Raw genomic sequence first — 20005 nt, forward strand, 5'->3', positions numbered from 1 at the left:
CATTTCTCTCTTGTCCAGTATCTACTTCTTCTACCCCTTTTTATTTTTATTTATTTATGAAACTTTTAATATACCGACATTCATAGGACATATCATGCCGATTTACAAAAAACTGAGGCAGGCAGAAAATACAATGAACAGGGGGGGGGGGGGAAGGGGGAGCAGACAAGAAGAGGGTGAGAGAGGGGCAGGGCAAGAGCAGCGAGAAAGGATAGGGCAGGAGGAGAGAGAGTAACAATCAATAATTGAGCAATATAAGAAAAAAGAACATAACTATAACTGGGTTCTAAAACTATAAATTATGGCGGGGTACTTATTTACAATAAATCAATAGAATAATTACTTGTTTGGGTTAAGGCTTTGGCAAGGCTGAGTTCAAGGGGGGGCGGGAGGGAGGAGGAAGCAGGGGGTAGGGGTGGGAGGGGAGAGCTTCAAGAGGCAGGGAGTGTGGGCTGCCTCTTGAAGCATCCGACACCTTCTGTCCCTCTTTCCCACCATCCATCTTCTTGCCTTTAACCCCTTTCCCAGCATCTGCCTGCCTGCTTGCCCTGTTCCATACCTTCTATCCCACCCTGTCTCCTTTTCCCCTTCCCCAGCATCCATCCTCCTGTCTCCTCCTTCCCTGGCCCAACATCTGCCCATTGCCTCTCACCCCTCCCAAATTCACCCCACTACCTTTCCCCCGCCCCCACCCACCCCCACCATATCATCTATGGCATTGTTCTAGTTTCTCTAAAAATAAAATAGAGAGGAAATACAGCTCTATGCATGTAGTGGGGTAACATCCAGACTGGTTCTGCCTATCCCCTTTACAGAATAGAGCTATCTGGTAGCTGTATACTAGGATTACCAACTAATCCAGATCAACCCAAGGAAACTGAGCAGCTTGGAGTTTTAATAATAGGGATCCCTTATTTCTTCACAGTTCCTTCAGGGACAGAAATATGCTGTGTGCCAAGTTACCTTTAATTTGGCATCTGGTGCCCTTTGTCCAAGTCCACAAGCTGAACTTCTGTCGGCAGCTGGGGCTGAGCCCAGGCAGGAGAGGCGCTGCCACTGGCCAACAAAGAAGAGAGGGAATGGAAGGGAAGGGGAAAATAGGTCTGGAGGATGGAGCGCAAAGAAAGCTAAAATAAAAAAAATATAAGCACAAAAAGCTCTCAATAAAAATAGGAAAAAAATGTTGGAAAAAACCCCTAAATTGTCTTTTTTCCCTTGGCTTCTAAAACATTGGGTTAGTGCCGAAGTTTCTCTAAATTATTCCTTTCCTGGTTTTTTTTTTATCCCCTCTCTCACCTTCTGTGCCCCATCCCTCTTTCTTTTCTCTTAAGAAACATATCAGTTATTAAACAAACAGTTAAAAAAATTAATTTGAGAAAATAAAAGTTTTTCTCTGAACATTTACAGTCTTACCAGCCAAAGGGCTAAGCATATTTTGATTTAATGCATCAGAAATGAAGCAACCCTTTAAAATTTAGTTTTATTTATTGATAGACATTTAATATTCCTCCTTTGTTGAAGAGTGGCTTCAAGGCAGATTACAAAACAAGTATTAACTAATAGTTACAGTATATTAATCAAAGGTCATTTACAATAGATATCATTGCGAGGCCAATGCGTATAAATTATAGCCCTCACAAGATAGTTCAGATAGATAGGTCAGAAAGACTGAGTAATTCTAAGGGAAGTTGTGGCCAAAGGGCCAAGGCTTAGCTTTTATCCTGAAAGTAAGGTAAATGGCTTGTGGTGTAGGAGTAGCAGTTACCTTATTGCAGATTTTTGGAGCATAACAACTGAAGGCACAAAGTCTTGTACAGGATAGTCTAGCTAAAGCTGAAAGAGGGGAGGAGATAGAGTTATTTGGGAGAATCAGCGTTCTCTAGTGGAAGTGTAGGGGAAAAGAAGCTGAGAGATACTTGGGGGCTTTTTTATTCAGGTTTTGAATTGTATCCTGCTTTCGACTGGGAGCCAGTGCAGCTGATGTAGAATTGGAAACCCCACTGTCGAGAAACCCCAAAATCATGTGCAGAGAACAGGAGAGCTATGCAGAGCTGGATTTTGATACATCTGCTGTTTGATAACTCTTAAGCACTGCACAACCACTTTCCTGGTGTCCTGAGGCAGAATGACCCCATCATCCCAGAGTCTAGCAGAGGAGTAAAAGGCTGTGCTTTCTTCCTCTATTTGTCTCTTTAGCTGCTGTAATTCTACTGCGTCTGTACTGTAGTCATTGCTTGCCATCTGCAAGTTCACTGAGGAGCTCCTTGGATCAATCATGGCAACTCTTGCATTGGGCCACAGGAACAAAAAGTTTGGATTGAACGATCTTCCACACATTGCGAAGCTCTCTACCCCACAGCAGCCCCCAATCACAAGTGTTATCTTGGGCATAGTAGCACAAGCAACAGAGCCCATCATAGAGGCCTGAGCTTTCAGCCGGTGGGCATGATCTTCAGCCTGTGCAGTATTTGCCACGACTGCTTGTGAAGCAGTATTCTGAAGAAAGAGGATGGGAATGTTCCGCTGATCACACAGCTGTACAAAATGGCTACCTTTGAGTGATGCATTGTGGGTCAGTTCTCCATTGTTAGCTACTATCCCAACCAAATAGCCTTCTATATGTGCAAATCCTGTCACTAATGTTGTTCCATATTCTGCCTTGAATTCCTGGAACCTGCTGCCATCTGTCAGGCGACTTAAAATAAGTTTAACATCCAAAGTGAAATTATAGTGACATGGTGCAAGGCCTGGGAGCTCTTCGATGCTGAAGAGTGGATCCTCGTACTCCACCACGCCACCTCGTGGAAGATGAAAATCCAAAGTGGAAACAATATTTCTGACACACTCATACGAATCTCTTTCGGAGGAGGCAAAATGGTCAACGCAACCACTGATTCTAGCATGGAGCTTCGCTCCTCCCAAGTCATCAGGGGAAACATCTTCTCCCGTGGCAGCTTTCACCAAAGGAGGTCCACCTAGGAAGATGGTCCCAATTTTGTCCACAATCAGTGTCTCTTCAGCCATGGTGGAGATGTAAGCACCACCTGCTGTGCAAGAGCCACACACCACAGCCACCTGAGGTATTTTCATGGCCGACATAATAGCCTCATTATAGAACATTCTGCCTCCATGGAATGCGTCTGGGAACAGCTCTGCCTGTAGAGGCAGAAATGCCCCTCCACTGTCCACTAAATAGATGGTGGGAAGCCGATTCTGGATGGCTATCTCCTGCGCTCTGAGTTGTTTTTTTACCGAAATTGGGTAGATAGTTCCTCCTTTTACAGTGGCATCATTCGCAATGAATACACACCAGATGCCACAAATGCTTCCGACCCCAGTTAGGCATCCTGCAGAAGGGACATCACCATATGGTAATCCCAAACCAGCAAAAGGGGACAGCTCCAGGAAAGGCTCCTCATCTAGGAGCATTCGCAAACGCTCTCGGACCAGAACTTTTTTATTTCGTTCTGTGTGGCGCCGGACTGCGTTTTCCCCTCCTCCTTGGCTGACCTTCTCCAGAAGCTCTCGATATTTTTGACCACACATCTTGCTGTTCCTTGCATTTGCCTCATAAACATGTCTAGCTCTGTCCAGGATATTTCCATTCAGAACAGGGTAAGCTGGGCGCAGTCGCTTTCCTTTTGGGTTGTCATCCACAAGACTATAGGAAGAGCTGCTGCTGGTCACTTTGTCTGCAGTGTGCTGGCCGCTTTGCTGCAGCCATAGTGACATACAGCCTTTGTAAACTTGTTTATATTTGCTTCTGGCCAGTAGTTGTGAGTTCAATAACCTTGAGAGAAGGTGGCAGGCAGAGGACAGTGAAGGTAGTGATCCGAGCACCAGGAGCAGCATGGTGGAAACCCGAGGAGCCTTTCCGTTCAGACACACAGGAGACTATAGGACAGAAAAGATTCTCAGTGAAAAACATTCTAACCAATTGCTGCACAGCCAATCAATCCCCTTAATAACCTTTAAACCAGAGCTTTCCAAACTTTTCATGTTGGTGACACACTTTTTAGACAAACATAATTTCACGACACGGTAATTCAGTCTACTAGTAAACCAGAGGTTAAAGGTTAAACGAACGAAACATATTTCGACAATTTATGTATGTTTCCTTAAATATATACATAAATAAAATGTTTCACAATACAACCTATCTCATGAAAACCTTAAATTTATATTAAAAATATATATTCCAAGATTCATGTTATTGTTATAATTTATGAGAAACAATAAAACAAATTGTCTGTCCCCCACACACTCATCTCTCTCCTCCCCCCAGCACATGTCTGGCCCCCACACACTCATATCTCTCCCCCTCAAGCACATGTCTGTCCCCCCAGTACGTTTGCCCCCCACTCACTCATCTCTCTCCCCACACTCCTGTACCTCGTCTTTTTGATTGTTGCCAGTTAAGTGCTTCACTCCCTTCCATGATCACCAGACACTGCTGCTTGCAGTCAGTACTCCTCATGGCCAGGCCTCATCGGCAGCAGCAGCCAATGCAAGGATGGCTGGGCTCGTTCCACCCACCAAGCCCCCCAAAAAAACGCGATTGACAGCAAAAATCACCCAATAATAAGCAACCCATAAACCAAAAAAAAAAAGTGAATCTCTAGAAAAAAAAAAAGCCCAAACTCGCATCAGAGTTGACCGGGCTTGCGCGACACACTTGCACACTGCAGGCGACACACTAACGTGTCCCGACACACAGTTTGGAAAGCTCTGCTTTAAACCTTCCAACGCCTGTCACCCCCTCAATGTAAAGTCTATAAACCTTTCTATTATTCAAAATAGTATTCTTATCTTTCCTGACAAACTTCAGACTCTTCTCTGGTTTCTGCATTCCTGGGAACCCTGCAGGGAGGCCCCTCCCTCCCAGGCTTTAACTCTTTGATACAATTTTCCTCTGCTGTCTGAATTGTTTCCTGCAAATCCCCTACCTCCGTTTCAGCTTTGGAAAACAGTAGAAAGGAGAGAACGAGAACACATTTCCTATTGGGAAAACACAACAACCTGGACTGTTAGTTCCCGCACAGAATCTGTGCGTTAGAATATTTTTCCTCGGTCACACACTATGAACACGGAGATCTTCACCAATACGGAATAAGAGACCATACACTAGAAACAGACCCGTGCAAAAACGGAACCGGAAATCCCAGAAAAAATTGTGCGTGCAGTGCAACACTGGAGGTATCAAAACGTATTTGCTTTAAATGAACAAAATATAAAGATTTCGAAGTTGTACATTTCCAAAGTTGATAGAGAAAATAAAGGACTTCCCACAAAAGAATGAGCAGGAAGAACTTTGTATAATTCTGAGGGACAGGAGAAACAACAGAAAAATGTCACATCCTTTGACCATGCCAGAAACCTAATCAGAGACAATCTTGAACTTCACCAGAACCAGGGGTTATTTTTTATTAAATTTCCTATCTGTACTTTGTAATTTTATTTATTAAAATACCGATAAAATTACAAAATACAGATAGGAAATAATATATATTCTCCCTCTTTTTTTTAACTATCTCATGTATTGCTTTGGCAACCTATTAGAAACTTATGAAGCTAAGGTTTCCTGATTTTAAGGGAGGGGACATTTCTTTTCCCCCACTCAGGCTGTAGTTTAATTTCACTGCCTCTGCTCACCGCCAAAAATGATGTACTGTCATTAGTTCAGACTAAAGCCCAAATCCGGTTGCTCCCAGGTATTCATGTTTTTTCCAGCTTTGCTCCATAATCAAGATGGCCGCACTGACGTCACTTTCGTCGTTCTAGCCTCCTCTGCTTTAGATTCTCTATGGTTTTTACGCCGGCACGCACCCCTCTCGCCTCCTACTTGCAGGACTACAGTTCCCAACAGCCCTGGACATTGCAAGCATGTAATTAACACCCACCATTCCTGAAACTACTGGCAGTAGATAAGGAGGGGGAGGGGGGCTTAGTGCTAATGTTATCCTCAGGAATTTTGCAGCCCCTGGCCTGTCAAGTAGATTAAGGATCCTAGAAGGGGGAGGTCGAAGCAGATGCCCTCACTCCTTTTGGGTTCAGACAGATATAGACGGCGCACGCTAACGGGCATCACAAGCGAAGAGAGAACTGAATGGAGGCGCAGGAGGGTTTTTCCATGCCAAATGTAAGTGACTTTACAGCATGTGTGAGGAAATTATATACCGGGGAGCTAGTGTCAGCAGGGCCATTTTCCCCTCCCCCTCATGCAACAGTAACTTCTATTGTTCATTTTAGTAGGCGGTTCGCAGGGTGTTAATTCCTCCTATAGTACAGGTTCTGGGTCGCAGCCAAAGGTCCAAAAAGAGACCATACTGAGATCAAACCCGTAATTTAGATTTTACCAGTGATTTAAACCCCCCACCCCCCTCTCCCAGTAACAAAACGAGGGATACGTAAGATTACATACCAGAGAGACACAGCTAGCATGGTTTGCCCTCCTCCATCAAGTAACAAAGCAGGGAGACCTTGATGAGATTATTACCAGCGAGACAGAGCCAGCAATGGTTTCTCCCATCTCTCAATCCACAGACACAAGGTCGAGGGGTAAAAACTTTCAGAGGGATAGACATGTTTGTCTGTAGCAGCAAAAAATGACTGACTAATAGCACCTTGTAGACTAACAGATTTATTGAGGCATGGAGGAAGAGTCCACTTCATCAGATTCAAGCTTTGATTATGAGAAGATGATGTACGGTAATCAAAGAGACAGAGCTAGCAGTGTGTGCCTCCAGCTTCAGTAACAAAGCTTGGGATATGCGAGATTTTTATACCAGAGAGAAAGAGCCAGCAATGCTGCCTTTCCAGTAACAAATTTTTCTGTTTAGGGTTGTGAATAAATAAGTGCCAAAGAAACAGCATTGACTCCAGGAGCAGTGGAATGCTTTTCTAGTTAGGAGGCCAAACCAACCAACCTCCACACCCTTCTACTCTTTTTCCCCTTTCTGTCTCTGTCCCCCTATCTGTCTGCCCCTCTGCCCCCCTCTCTGTCTTCACCTGCTTTTTCTTTGATCTTTTTGTTTTCTGTGGGGAGGGATTTTAGTGATTGCTATTGTGGAAGGAGTAGGGGTATAAAGAATAGAAGTAGGGGACAGGATCCGGGATATCACCCCCCATCCGGGATATCACCCCCCAACATCTCCCACACTCCTCCTATGACCCCCTCACTCACACATAACAATGATCCCTCCACCAACATTACCTTCCCTACCCATGTACGAAGCCTCGGCGTATACCTTGACAGCCACCTCAACTGCAAAAAATTCATCAATAATACCCTCAAAGACTGCTTCTTCAAATTGCACACCCTAAAAAGACTCAAACCTCTATTACATCTCAGCGACTTCCGTACCATACTACAAGCCCTCGTATTATCTAAAATAGATTACTGCAACTCCTTGCTCCTAGGCCTGCCTAAAAGCACCATACAGCTGTTACAACTCCTCCAAAATGCAGCTGCCCGGATACTCACCAACACCCACAAAAATGACCACATAACCCCGGTACTCAAACAGCTACATTGGTTACCCGTAGCATCTAGAATCACCTTCAAAGCCCTCACCCTAATACACAAATCTCTTCACAACCAGAACATGCACTGGTACAAAGAACATCTCTCCTTTCACAACAATAACAGACCCACTAGAAAACAATATCTGGCCACACTACATACCCCCTCACCCAAACTCACTAAGCTCTGCACCACAAATGAAAGGGCCCTCTCCCTAGCAGGCCCTCTCCTCTGGAACAAACTACCCACCTCCCTCCGCCTAGAAACCTGCCCAAAAATGTTCAGGAAAAACCTCAAGACCTGGTTCTTCAAGCACTCATACACCTAACCTACGCCCATTCACCCGCACTCCCTCCCTTACTCCATCCCGACTTCCTCCCCCACCCCTCCCCCCACCCTCTTCATGGCCTCCACAGCACCATGGCCTCCCTCTTCCACTCTCCTCCCTCTTCCACCCCACCCCCTATCCTCTCCATTGCCATTACACTTACTTTCCTCTTCCTTTCCACCTCCCTTTATATTCCTCTAAGTGTATATAAAGGCATTACAACTGTATATAAGAACATTATATTCTCAAACACATGTATATTTACCCCTTCTAAATGTAGGGATCCCCCCCAATTCTCGGAATTTTCCTGCTCCTCCAAGTTTAACTAACCTTAACTCACATTTCCTCCTCCCCTATTTGTTACTTGTAAAAACGAACTTGTTATATGTAAATTCTAATGGTTTAACTGTTCTTCATATAATCTTGCGTTAATTGTAAAGCCTGTTGCTAAGTTTGTGTTCTCTGTAAACCGATGAGATGTTCCCAACGTTCGTCGGTATATAAAAGCCATTAAATAAATAAATATGAGAAGGGATCTTGGAGGTGGGAGATGAAAATGGGATCTCAAGGAGAAAGGGCAGAGGAAGGAGAGGGGAATGGACTAGGGGAGGAGGAAAAAGAGAGTTCTTGGACATTCCCAGATCCAGACCAGTGGATTATGCACTTCCACCAGCAGAGGGAGGCAGAGAACAAAACTTCGAGGCAGGGCTATATAACTCTAGTGCCATCTGCAGCTCCTCAGTATTTCTCTGTCTCCAGAGGTGGTCGTGCATACTGCAGCTCTGAACTGAGTTTTTGCAGGGCTCCCCGAGGTGTGAGGTTCCAATCGCGGGCCTTCCCTTGGGTGGAGCAGGGCGATTGGGGGGGTTGGACACCCCCGGCTGTAGAGCTCTTGGATTTCGAGGAGTTGGATAGCCAGGGAACTGGTTCCCTCCACGTGCCGGAGCACTCTTCCAGCGCCTCCTAAAAGAAAGTACCCCTGTAGGGATTTTTTGTTACTGAGCAGGGGCTTTTCTCTGAGGCTTGCCGTTTCAGGCAGTGCTCGGCTGGGGGAGGAAGAGCATCCTAGTGCCCAGAGCCTCCTCAGGTCGGGGAAGTAGCTCCTGGGCATTTTTGGCCTCAGGGCAGGCATTCTGAGGGCCTGGGCAGTTAAACCGGAGGTTTGCAGTAATTTTTAACTGCTTTCTTCCTCCGTGGAGCGCTGAGCTCAGACTATTTTTGGAACCATTTTGGGGTTTTTTTCGCGGGTCCCACGCTAGTGCTCAGACTGACCGATTTTTCCTCCTTCTGGGACCCCAGGGGAGCTGGGGGAAGGACTGCCATGTCTGAAAGTGCCCTGGTGAAGGTCTGTAGGGCCTGTGGCCTGGTTTTAGAGTTGGATGCTCATTCTCTCTGTGCCTCATGTGCTGCTGGGGAGAGGTCATCTGCCAGGGGTCCGAAGCTCAGACAGCCTAAGTGCGTGCATGGGGGACGAGCAGGAACGAAAGCTAAACCCCCAGGGTCAAAGGTTACCCAGGGGGAAGGAAGCTAAGGAAGTGTGCCCCCCCCCCCCCCTGCTTTCCCCAGCAGTGGTAGAACCGGGCCAGGGAGATCCAAAGGATATAACTTCGGATTCCAGTAGCAATGATGTGGGACCCGGAGGTTTCTCCCTGGAGTTTGTGCTACTAATGCATGAGGCCTTCCTGGCTAGGAAGGCTGCGAAGAGGAGGTCTTAGGACAGCGCTAGTGGCTCTGCCAAGTTAAAGACACAGGTTCTACCTTCTCCGGGCCCTTAGGCTGCCACATGACTCTGACCCTGATCCGGACCCAGATGCCGGCGGGGACGATTCGTTGTTGCTGGATGCCCCTGGGGGAGGGGGGTGTGATGACCCTCGGGTAGTCCAGCTGTTTAAACAGGAGGAATTGCGTCCCCTTATTTCCCAGGTGCTGGAGGAACTGGGGCTCAAACTGTCACAGGAGGATTCGGTCAGTGAAGGGGTCAACCTGGTCCTGGACGGGCTGCGAGGACCCCCCTTGGCTTTCCCAATTCCAAAGAAAATTCAGAAGCTTATCAGCAGGGAGTAGGATGCCCCAGAGGCTGGCCTCAAGGTAGGCCAAGGTAGGCCAAGCTGTATCTGCTGTCGGAAGAGCATTTGGAGTCCTTACGGACCCCCAAGGTAGATGCGACCGCCATTACTAAGAAGACTACCATTCCTGTGGGCAGGTTCAGTGGCCTTGAAGGATGCCCAGGATCAAAAATTGGAAGTCAACTGAAGCACCTTTTTGAAGTCTCGGCTTTGAGCCTCAGAGCGGCTGTATGTGCCAGTATGATGCAGCGCGCCTGCCTGTGTTGGATTCAGCAACCACAGGACCTGGCCGCCTCGGAGATCATGTCCCAGGCACAGGTGGCGCGCCTGGAGGCGGGGTGGCTTACACGGCGGATGCCGTGTATGACCTGGTACTGATATTTGCGCGTTCCATGGTCTCTTCAGTGGCGGCCCGACACTTGCTGTGGCTCCAGAATTGGTCAGCTTCTAAAGCTGACCAATTCTGGAGCCACAGCAATCTTCCCTTCAGGGGGGAGCTCCTGTTTGGCGAGGACTTGGACCAGCTGGGAGAATCCAAAGGAAATAGGCTCCCAGAGGATAGAAAGCCCTTTAGGAAAGCCTTTGCCCCAAGGACCTGGGTTAGAGATTCCAGAAGATTTAAGTTGGGAAGGGGGGGGGTTCCTCCGCTTCCTATGGATCTAGGCCTTCCTCGGGACATCAACAGTCCTTTCGGGGACCCAACCGGGCTGCGAGAGGAGGTTCTGGCCAGGGAGCTGGAGCCGGCAGTCTCCCAATGAAATCAGGAGCACCCACTCCCCGGAGGCGTTGGTAGGTGGACGGCTGTTCCAATTCTACGAGGAGTGGGCAAGAATTTCGACCGATCAGTGGGTACTGCAGGTGATCCGCGTAGGTTACGCCTTAGAATTTTCTCACCCTCCCAGAGACGCCTTGCTGATGTCGCACTGTTCTTACTTAAACAAGTGAACCATGGTGGAGGCTACGCTATGCCGTCTGATAAGCCTGCAAGCCATCGTTCCAGTTCCATTTGTGCCAGATGGGGGACTCCCCAGTTGAACCTCATGGCGACCCACCTCAATGCGAAGACGATGCATTTTTTCAATTAACGGAAGGAGATGGGGTTGGTAGGTCACGACTCCCTGGTGTCCAAATAGCCGACAGGGATTCTGTAGTACGCCTTTCCTCCTTGGCCTCTCGGTCGAATCCTCAGAAGAGTGGAACGCACCGAGGTCAGGTAGTGCTGGTGGCTCCAGAGTGGCCACGTCGCCCTTGGTTTGCAGATCTGGTATGACTAGCCACGGACTAGCCCTTACGGCTGGCGCATTTACCGAACCTGTTGCGTCAGGGTCCCATCTTCTCGGATCGGGAGGATTGCTTCTCTCTCGCAGTTTGGTTTTTGAGAGGCGACGACTGCGGCTGAAGGGATATTCAGAGCTGGTGATTGCCATGCTGCTATAGGCCAGGCGCCCTTCTACTTCCTTGGCGTACATGCGAGTGTGGACAGTGTTCAAGTCCTGGTGTGCGCAACAGGGGATCGGGCCGAGGTCGGCACTCATCCCTCATATTCTGGCCTTTCTGCAGCAGGGTCTCTCCAGGGGCCTATCTTACAATTCCCTACGGGTTCAGGTTTCCGTTCTGGGATGTTTAGGGGACGAATAGATGGCAGATCCCTGGCCTGCCACCCCGATGTGGTTCGCTTCCTCAAAGGGGTCAAGCATTTGAAGCCGCCTGTTCGGAAACTATGCCCAGAGTGGAACTTGAACCTTGTCCTACGGGCGTCGTGTGTTCTGCCCTTTGAGCCAGTGGGTCAGGCTTCTCTCAAGGACCTGACCCTGAAGACGGTCTTCTTAGTAGCTATTTGTTCAGTGCGACGCATTTCTGAATTGCAGGCTCTGTCCTGCCGGGATCCGTTTTTACGGATTTCAGCGGACAGAGTGTCCTTACGCACAGTGCCGTCCTTTCTGCCTAAGGTGGTGTCTGCATTTCATATTAATCAGTCGGTAGAGCTCCCTGGCTTCCCAGGCTGGTCCCGCAATTCAACAACAGATAGAGACCTGCATTTGTTGGATGTGCATCTGATTCTTTTGCGCTATTTGAAGATCACCAATCCCTTCCCGAAATCGGATCATTTATTTGTTCTGTTTGGTGGTCCTAGGCAAGGGGACAAGGCGACCAAGGCCACTCTGTCTAGGAGGCTAAAGGAGACCATTGCTTCAGCATATATTTGCAACAGCCGCTGCGTTCCGGTCGGCTTGACAGCGCATTCGACGAGGGCACAAGCAGACTTTTGGGCAGCATGCCAGCTGGTTTCGCCACAGGGCCTCTCTGCATACCTTTTCCAAGCATTACCGCTTGGATGTTAAAGCGCCGGAGGACTCCAATTTTGAGGAACGAGTGCTTCGAGCGGGTCTTTCAGGATCCCCCTCCCCAGAATATTGTGGCTTTGGTACATCCCACTTAGGGGAATCCAACCCTCCTGTTTTTGGTTTTTTTGATGTTCGCCTTGTTCAGGGTGATTAGATGTTTAAAGTTAGTTTCAGTGGTTTTTTTGCTTGGGGATCGACCAATACTGAGGAGCTGCAGATGGCACTAGAGTTATATAGCCCTGCCTCGAAGTTTTGTTCTCTGCCTCCATCTGGACTGATCTGTGGTATTACAGGAACGGAAATTTAGCAGGTAAGAACCAATTTTCTTGAACCACTCACATCTGTCCTCCCAATATTATTCCCTTTGCTTACACCCCTCCAGTTCCCTCAGTCATACTGTGGATCCTTAAAGGATAAAGGATGGAGAGGAAGAAAAGAGTGCATAGAATAACTTGATGGTGCGGCAATTAGTACCATTAGGAATGAGCCTTGATAGTGTTGATGCAACTCCATCATTGCTGTCTGCTTCATACAGTGACCAACGAGGGCCCTGACTTCTACGGTTTGGGGAAACAAGTATATGGGTAATTTGCTGATGCAGCAGTTACTACCCTTAACCAATAAGACTGATACTTTGATGCAACTCAGACATTGCTTTCTGATTCAACGGCAAGGCATAACAGGGAATTGGATTCAACAGCAATCAATGAGTGCCCTGACTTTTATAGTCTGGGAAACTGCTAAGCATGGGGTAACCTACATGGCACAGCAGATACTACCACAAAGTTACTGGGCAGACTGAATGGACCATTTGGTCCTTTTCTTCTGACATTTCCTCCGATTTCCTCATTCTCCCTGCATCCATCATCTCCTTTCTCAATGAGACATACACTCCACTCCCCTGATTTCCACCACCTCACCCAAACACAATTGGTGCATCTCTAATCCCTCTCCACTGGCTGCCAATCTAGATATCCTAATCTAACAATAGCAAAAGCAGCTCCTTTGCCCCTTCTTTTTCCCCTGCATATGGGCCACAATGTCACATTGATGTATAGCCATGACATTTGGGCCCCTTGTGCGAGTGAAGTGGAAGAGCTGCTTCTGCTACAATTAGATTAGTATGCTAGTGGGAAGAGGAGAGATGTGTCAGCCGATGACATCGTGCTGCTACTACTGTTCAACCTTGTCCCCCCGTCCCACCCCCCATCTATTTCTTGCAGTGGGAACTGTGTGCACCGAATCACAGGAGACCATGCTAATTGGGATGCTGCCATGCTGAAAATTGGTTGGACTATGCCTAATAATGTTCCTTGTGGACAAGAAAACCTGGGAAAAAGCTTTAGGATTCCATGAGGCAAGAGCTTCCAATATTTGCCACACATGATGTTATGTTTGTTAAATAAACTTTGATACTAAAGGATTTTTTTTCCATATTTTTAGAATTTATGAGAATGTTTAGTGCATCTCCCTCTGTTATGACTACAACACAAGATTTTCTTAGGGACTAACGCTCCCTCTCCCAACCAGTCAGGCTGAACTCTCTAGGTATCTTAATAAGAAAAGAGTGCTGTAATAATTGTTTGTCCTTCTTTCTTTACAGGACCAGAAACTTCCTGGCTCTGACCAGCACACGAAGCTTGTTAGGAAGCTCAGAAAGTTTTGTTTGCCTGCTCTGCAGTTATACACAGAGGTGCCATACCTAGTGAAAATGGATTTCTTGGCTAACTCCAGCATTTTGGCACCCTTTCCTGGTTCTTTTCCTCCTGTATGAGTTGAACTGAACTTGAAATGGAGAAGCAGAGAGCTGAGAGATTGCTGAGGGCAGCCAGGGTTCACCTGCAGTCCAGGAGGCCAGAAGAGGCTTTGAATTATTTGTACCAGGCTCAAAGAATCTACCCCACCCAGAGTGCTGAGGCTCTGATTGAGGCAATCCGCAGGGGCCACTACCCATTTCAAAATCCATTTGGCTGCAGTTGCAATAGCTCTGGTAATGAGGAGATACCCATCCGGCCCAGTGTCTTTAGTTGCAAAGAAAAGCAGCCAAATGAGGTGACTCGCATCCAGGAATGCCAGGATTACTACCAGATCCTGGGGATCTCCAGGGATGCTGACGAAGATGACCTTAAGCGGGCATACCGAAGACTGGCACTAAGGTATCACCCAGATAAGAACAGCACCCCTGGTGCCTCAGAGGCTTTCAAGGTCATTGCCAATGCCTTTGCTGTGTTGAGCAACCCAGAGAATCGGCAACGGTATGATGAGTATAGGGAGGAGGTGCCACTGCCACCAAAAAACACCCAGGTGTGGTACAACCACCGCCACCAGAACTTTGAGGCCAATATGAAGCCTGAGGAGCTCTTTGACATGTTCTTTGGTGGCCGGTTTCCCACAGGGAATGTTCACATGTTTTCCAACGGCTCTTCCCATGCACCTTCCTACCGCCAACGCCACCGGAATGAGCGTCCACGAGAAATGGAGGAGAATGAGACTAGGCCTCAGAATATGTACTCTGCTTTCCTACAGCTGTTGCCTGTGCTTTTGTTAGTAGTAGTGTCTGTTGTGGCCCAGCTGATGGCCACCAGTCCACCATACAGTCTCTTCCAGAAGCCCTCCTTGGGTCATGTGATCAATCGGGAGACCCAAAACCTGCAGGTGCCCTATTTTGTGAGCAAAAACTTTGAGAAGTCCTACCATGGTGCCTCTCTCCAGGATCTGGAGAGGTTGGTGGAAAGAGACTTTATGGATAACATCCAAGCAAACTGTTGGAAGGAGAAGCAGCAGAAGTCTGAGTTGACCAACTTGGCCCAGCTCTACCGGGATGAACGGCTGAGACAAAAGGCAGAGTCACTCCAATTGGACAGCTGCCGTAAGCTCTCAAAACTCATCGGACTTCAACAGGGTGTGTGATATGCATCCTTACTTCACACTGCCAACTTGTATATGCTATGGTTTATAAATCACCCTCTTGCCAGTCCTGAAGTCAGGAGGTCTTGGGAAGCTATGGGACTTGCTATCTGATGTATTTGATCTAATATTGGAATCATATCATGGCCATTTGTGTTTGCACTGATCTTTTTGTCATTCTTTGGGAAGTATTGGGAATAGTTTTGATCATGGCTTTTCACTTGCCACACAGAGAAGGAAGAGAAAGTGCAAGTTGAAGGAATATTTTCGTGATAGGAACTTTGAAAATAAGTCATATACTTGATCTTTCTCCATAAGGAGGTATTTGAGGAGAATGGTAGTGTAAAGCTAGAACCTTGAGACTCCTTGCAGGGACAAAGAGGAGGACCAGGAGCAGACAGACTTTTTTTATTGTGAATGTTTTTTCAATATGCTTTTTTCAATATTCAAGTGCATCAAGTATAACTTGAAAAAGAAAAAGTACATAACCATAAAATACTTCCGTAACATCACAAAGAAAAGTTTGAGATATACTTCAATGTAATTCGATTAGATGGGGGATGTAAAGTAGAAGACCTGAGAGCAAGGTACACAACCATGCAAATGGAAACTGGCAATAAGATTAGCGCTCACCCTTTTATGTAGAAGGATCTCTGTACCAATCTGTCACAAACCATCTATTTAATCTTCACCTCTCGGAGTACCAAGCGGCTAGAAAAAAATGCAGCTGAGACAGTTCATAGAACACAGAGCTCACATTCAATAATGTAAGTAAACATTTACAAGGCAATCCAGCTACAACTGAGGCTCCCAACAAATATTGGAATCTTCGATCTAACTTATGTACTCTTACAAAAATCTAAAGGTATCCAGCCTTTGCCGTTCCAAAAAACCCCCAACTGTCGGATAGTATCTGTATTATATGGAAAAACAAAAGTTACCAAAAGGATGGTTCTATTCTCTTCATCGATTTTGGGCCTCTCCAGTAAGCCTGAAAGATTCAAATTATAGGCAGTGATAGGTTGCCCCCATCATTAAGACCTTTTATTTATTTACTTCTTGAAGTAAATAAATAAAAGGTCTTAATGATGGGGGCAACCTTTCTCTGGAACATTCAAAGCCTATAAATCAGCGTTTCCCAACCTTTTTAAACCCAAAGCACACCTACTTTAACAAAATAGCTATGTGGCACACCAACCTCCATGGGTCAGGTACCACTACATGGAGATGACTTGTATGATCAAAAGAAGAGCTAAGGAAGCACTGAAAGCCCATAAGTTTCTCTTCCAAATTTTGAAACGAGGAGAGGGGGCAGAAGTGCATCTGAACTCATCACCATGGGCCAATTCCCTTTATATACAAGTGCAGGAGAAGGGGAAATGTTGATATGACACAGGCCATAGTTACCTTGACTGTCACAGGTGGTTGCCAAAGCTCTTCCACTGCTGCTGTTGCTGCTCCTAACACTCAAAATGAGTCACATCTAGTGCTCAGTGCTTGCTTTCCCTGTTTCATTCAACTTGGGGTTAGCACAAAATCTAAAAGGATTCAAAGAAGGAAGCTCAGGATGGGGAAGATGAGGAGGCACTGTGTGTACCGAACAAAGCAGAGCCTGGGTATCCATGCACTGCATGCTGCCCACACTCTGGAGCTTATACTGTAGCTAGGAAGAAGAGGCATACAAGATTACACATTCTCAGAAAGGAGCTTCTACATATTTAAGAGCCACCACTGGTGACTGTTGTTGCTGTGAGGTGCTGAGAGCCAGACCCAGGTGCAGGTCTGGATCTGTGGCACACCTGATTAGGTCTATATTAGGTTAGGAAACACTAATGTAAATAAATTTTGGGCGAAGACAGGAACCTTTGGAAGATTCAGAACATGTAGACAGAAAATGTAGCACTATTCTCCTCTCTATGAGAAATCACATTCCTGTCTTGAATCAAACTTGCTTGTGCAGAGGACATTTTGTGGTCGACTGCTCTAATTTCTGAATCATCCCAATATTTAAGATAATTTTATCCTCCTGATCCTGCGTTCTATAATGAATAATATAATTAATGCTGCTGAAACAATAGACTGTACTATGGAAGCCATAGCATTCCAGATACTCTCCAAGGTTTTGTTAGTTGGACCTAGAAGTCAATCAGGAGAAAGCCACAGACATGACTGGGCAAATAGAAGCACTTACTCCAGAAGCAGATGCTTCGCCAGCAGACAAAGACATTGCAGGCCTTACTAGCTCCATTGCTCCAGGTTACACCAATTCAGATGTTGTAGACTTGGCGCACTGGGCTCGATGATGCAACTTCTTCCACTGTCACCTGGAGTCTCATGAAAGTTGGCACCAGAAGGAACCCAGCCACCAGTTTCCTCCTCACGGAGGCTAATGGAGATCCCATTACTAGGCTGTATTCCTCTCTAGCTGGGGTAGGTGGTGTTGGTCGATCATTTAGGCTCAGCATGTATATCCTGAATCCAACTTGACAGTGGACCTCTCCCTGGATGAAAAAGCAAATAGACAGGAGACCATACTGGGACTGAGGTTTTCCTCATGTGGCGGCACTTGGAATTTCTTTCGAAATGATAAAAAGAAAAATTCTTGCGGGGTCCTCCTAACATTATCTTTGCACATAACTACTCTTTTATTGTGAATTTATCAGTGATTTTTATATGTCACAAGTGGCATCTGGCTGTTTGCTAGGGTGCTGATGCAACTCTGTCTCATCTGAGCTGGTTTCCTCCCTCCAGATTCGTCTGAAACCTTTGGACATAACATACATAACCTCACGGGGTTTGCGCTTGCAGCTTGCTGAAACATTCCCAAATAGTTTGGGGCTCAGATATCCCTCAGAGCTGCACTGCTGCGTCGAAATATTGCAAAGCCCTAAACAAACACCTTACATTTTGAGAAAAGAAATTACCTTCCTCTCCCCAAAGAAAAAGGTTGCAGAAACCTCATTTAAATGATATTATCCATATAACGTATTCAGCAAGGTAATGACATATAACTGCCAAGTTTCAGACTGAATAGGTTAAAAGACAGATTTGCCTTGCCAATTTGTAACTCATTCATCACTTTAGGGTCCAGGGGTGGTATAGAGATGGCTGAAAGGAGATATGATAGAATCACGAGTGGGGTGAAATAGGGAATAGTTATTTACCCTTTCCAGCAGTACTAAGACTAGGGGACACTACAGGAAGCTGATGGGTTGCACATTTAAAACAAATTGGCAAAAGTATTTTTTTCACTCTCCACACAAACTATGGCATTTGTTGCCAGAGGATGTGGTGAAAGGAGTTAGCATAAATAGGCTTAAAAAGGTTTAGACAAGTTTCTGGAAGAAAAGTTCATAAACCATCATTAGCCCTGTAGACGAGAAAGCCATTGCTTATTCCTGTTTATGAGCAACAAGGAATGATTCTGCTCTTGGGATCCTTCCAGGTACTAGTGATCTGGACTGGCCACTTTTAAGAGACCGGATGTTGAAGTGATGGCTATTTGGCTTTACCCAGTATGACATTTCTATTATTCCCATGTAATCCAAGGAAATATTTCTGTATGGAAAGATAATGGAGGTAAGCGCTGTATCAGAACTCAAGAAAACAGAGGATCTCTGTGGAAGGGACTATAAAACTGAGCAGGAGAAGTGGAGAGGCAGACTGGATGGGCTGTTTGGCAATTGCCCCTCATGTCGTTTTTTAATAAAATTTTACGGCTCTCGCATGCTTTCCACACTGTTTAAGGTTTATTGTTGCTTATATACCGCTGTCTCAGCACAGCCTTCACAGCGGTTAACATTTCATTAAAATACGATAAAAGAAATTACAATCGATTTATGATAATAACACAGATAATTTTAAAGAACGATACAAAAGAAATAAATTAATAAAAAGTAATATCCGAAGCCGTGAATAATAAACCAATAAAATACTAAAAGCATAAAATATACTTCCAGTATTATTTAAGGTTAAAAATAAAAGAAAAAAACCATTAAGCCACCTGTTACAGTTACATGCATATCTATTTCTCCTCTTCGCTATAGGCCACATGGAATAACCAAGTTTTAAGTTCTGCTTTAAATTTATTTTTTTCCTGCTGCATTCTCAGTTGAACTGGTAATGTATTCCACAGCTTTGATCCTGCAATTGAGAGTGCCCTTTCTCGTATTTAACTAAGGTGTGCCGATTTAATAATGGGAATTGATAAAAGACCTTTATTAGCGGATCTAAGGCTTCTTTGTGGGACATGTAATCGCAAAGCGGCATTAAGCCATTCCGTTCTTTCTCCATAAATTATAGTGTGTATTATACATGCCTCTTTATAATGTATTCTAAAATTTACAGGCAGCCAGTGTAATGCTATCAAAGTTGGCGTAATGTGCTCGAACTTCTTTTTTCCTGTCAGGATCCGAGCTGCGGCATTCTGAAAGACTTGCAAAGGTCTAATCATGGACTGTTCAGTATGTGCAATAGTAAAGGTTTCTTTCATTTAAACTAAAATTAATCTGTTTTGTTTTGTGTTTTTTTTTTTTTGGCCTAGCAGTTTCCTCCTGCTCATTTTGGGCGTTTTGGTCAGTTGTAACCAGCCTGGAACCATTCACAACTATTTGTAATTCTTTCCTTCATCCCATATAGTCCAGCTATTGCAATGACAGTCTCAGCCAGAGGCTATAGACTACAGCTCCCTTTGGAGCCTGATACGTGTATACCCTAAATCTGGTCACTAGGTGGTGTTGCCATTGTGTGATGGCTGGGCTTCTCCTGGTGCCAAGGCCTGTGAATGCTGCCTTCACAGTATCCCCTGCCAGCCTGCGAAGCAGAAAGTAAGTTTAGG

General features: G+C 45.9%; 2 protein-coding genes across 8 annotated transcripts in view; one reads left to right on the forward strand and one right to left on the reverse strand.

Moving 5' to 3' along the window:
- Positions 1–5812, reverse strand: part of LOC115078147 (methylcrotonoyl-CoA carboxylase beta chain, mitochondrial-like) — a 42034-nt gene extending 36222 nt beyond the window's left edge. Inside the window, exons 1-2 of one of the 7 annotated variants that reach the window (XM_029580843.1) lie at positions 5653–5796; positions 1467–3894 (exon numbers count right to left, since the gene is read on the reverse strand). In XM_029580843.1, coding sequence (XP_029436703.1) covers positions 2020–3852 — 1833 coding nt within the window. In that variant the 5' untranslated portion in view covers positions 3853–3894; positions 5653–5796 and the 3' untranslated portion in view covers positions 1467–2019. Of the gene's footprint in view, positions 1–1466; positions 3895–4392; positions 4455–4780; positions 4917–4946; positions 5322–5652 lie in introns of those variants that run through there. The other 6 variants (XM_029580848.1, XM_029580845.1, XM_029580846.1 and 3 more) reach the window with 6 other exon arrangements.
- A 62-nt stretch (positions 5813–5874) lies between these two features.
- On the forward strand, positions 5875–15330 carry DNAJC18 (DnaJ heat shock protein family (Hsp40) member C18). Its single transcript, XM_029580849.1, has 2 exons — positions 5875–6139; positions 13865–15330. Exon 2 carries the CDS (start codon positions 14053–14055, stop codon positions 15169–15171), a length of 1119 nt encoding a protein of 372 aa, XP_029436709.1. The 5' UTR covers positions 5875–6139; positions 13865–14052; the 3' UTR covers positions 15172–15330.
- The last annotated feature ends 4675 nt before the right edge of the window (positions 15331–20005 follow it).

The sequence above is a fragment of the Rhinatrema bivittatum genome, chromosome 16 (assembly GCF_901001135.1).
Source record: "Rhinatrema bivittatum chromosome 16, aRhiBiv1.1, whole genome shotgun sequence".
NCBI lineage: Eukaryota > Metazoa > Chordata > Amphibia > Gymnophiona > Rhinatrematidae > Rhinatrema > Rhinatrema bivittatum.

Coding starts and splice junctions, on each gene's coding strand:
- DNAJC18 (XM_029580849.1), top strand. CDS start 14,053: ATGGAGAAGCAGAGAGCTGAGAGATTGCTGAGGGCAGCCAGGGTTCAC.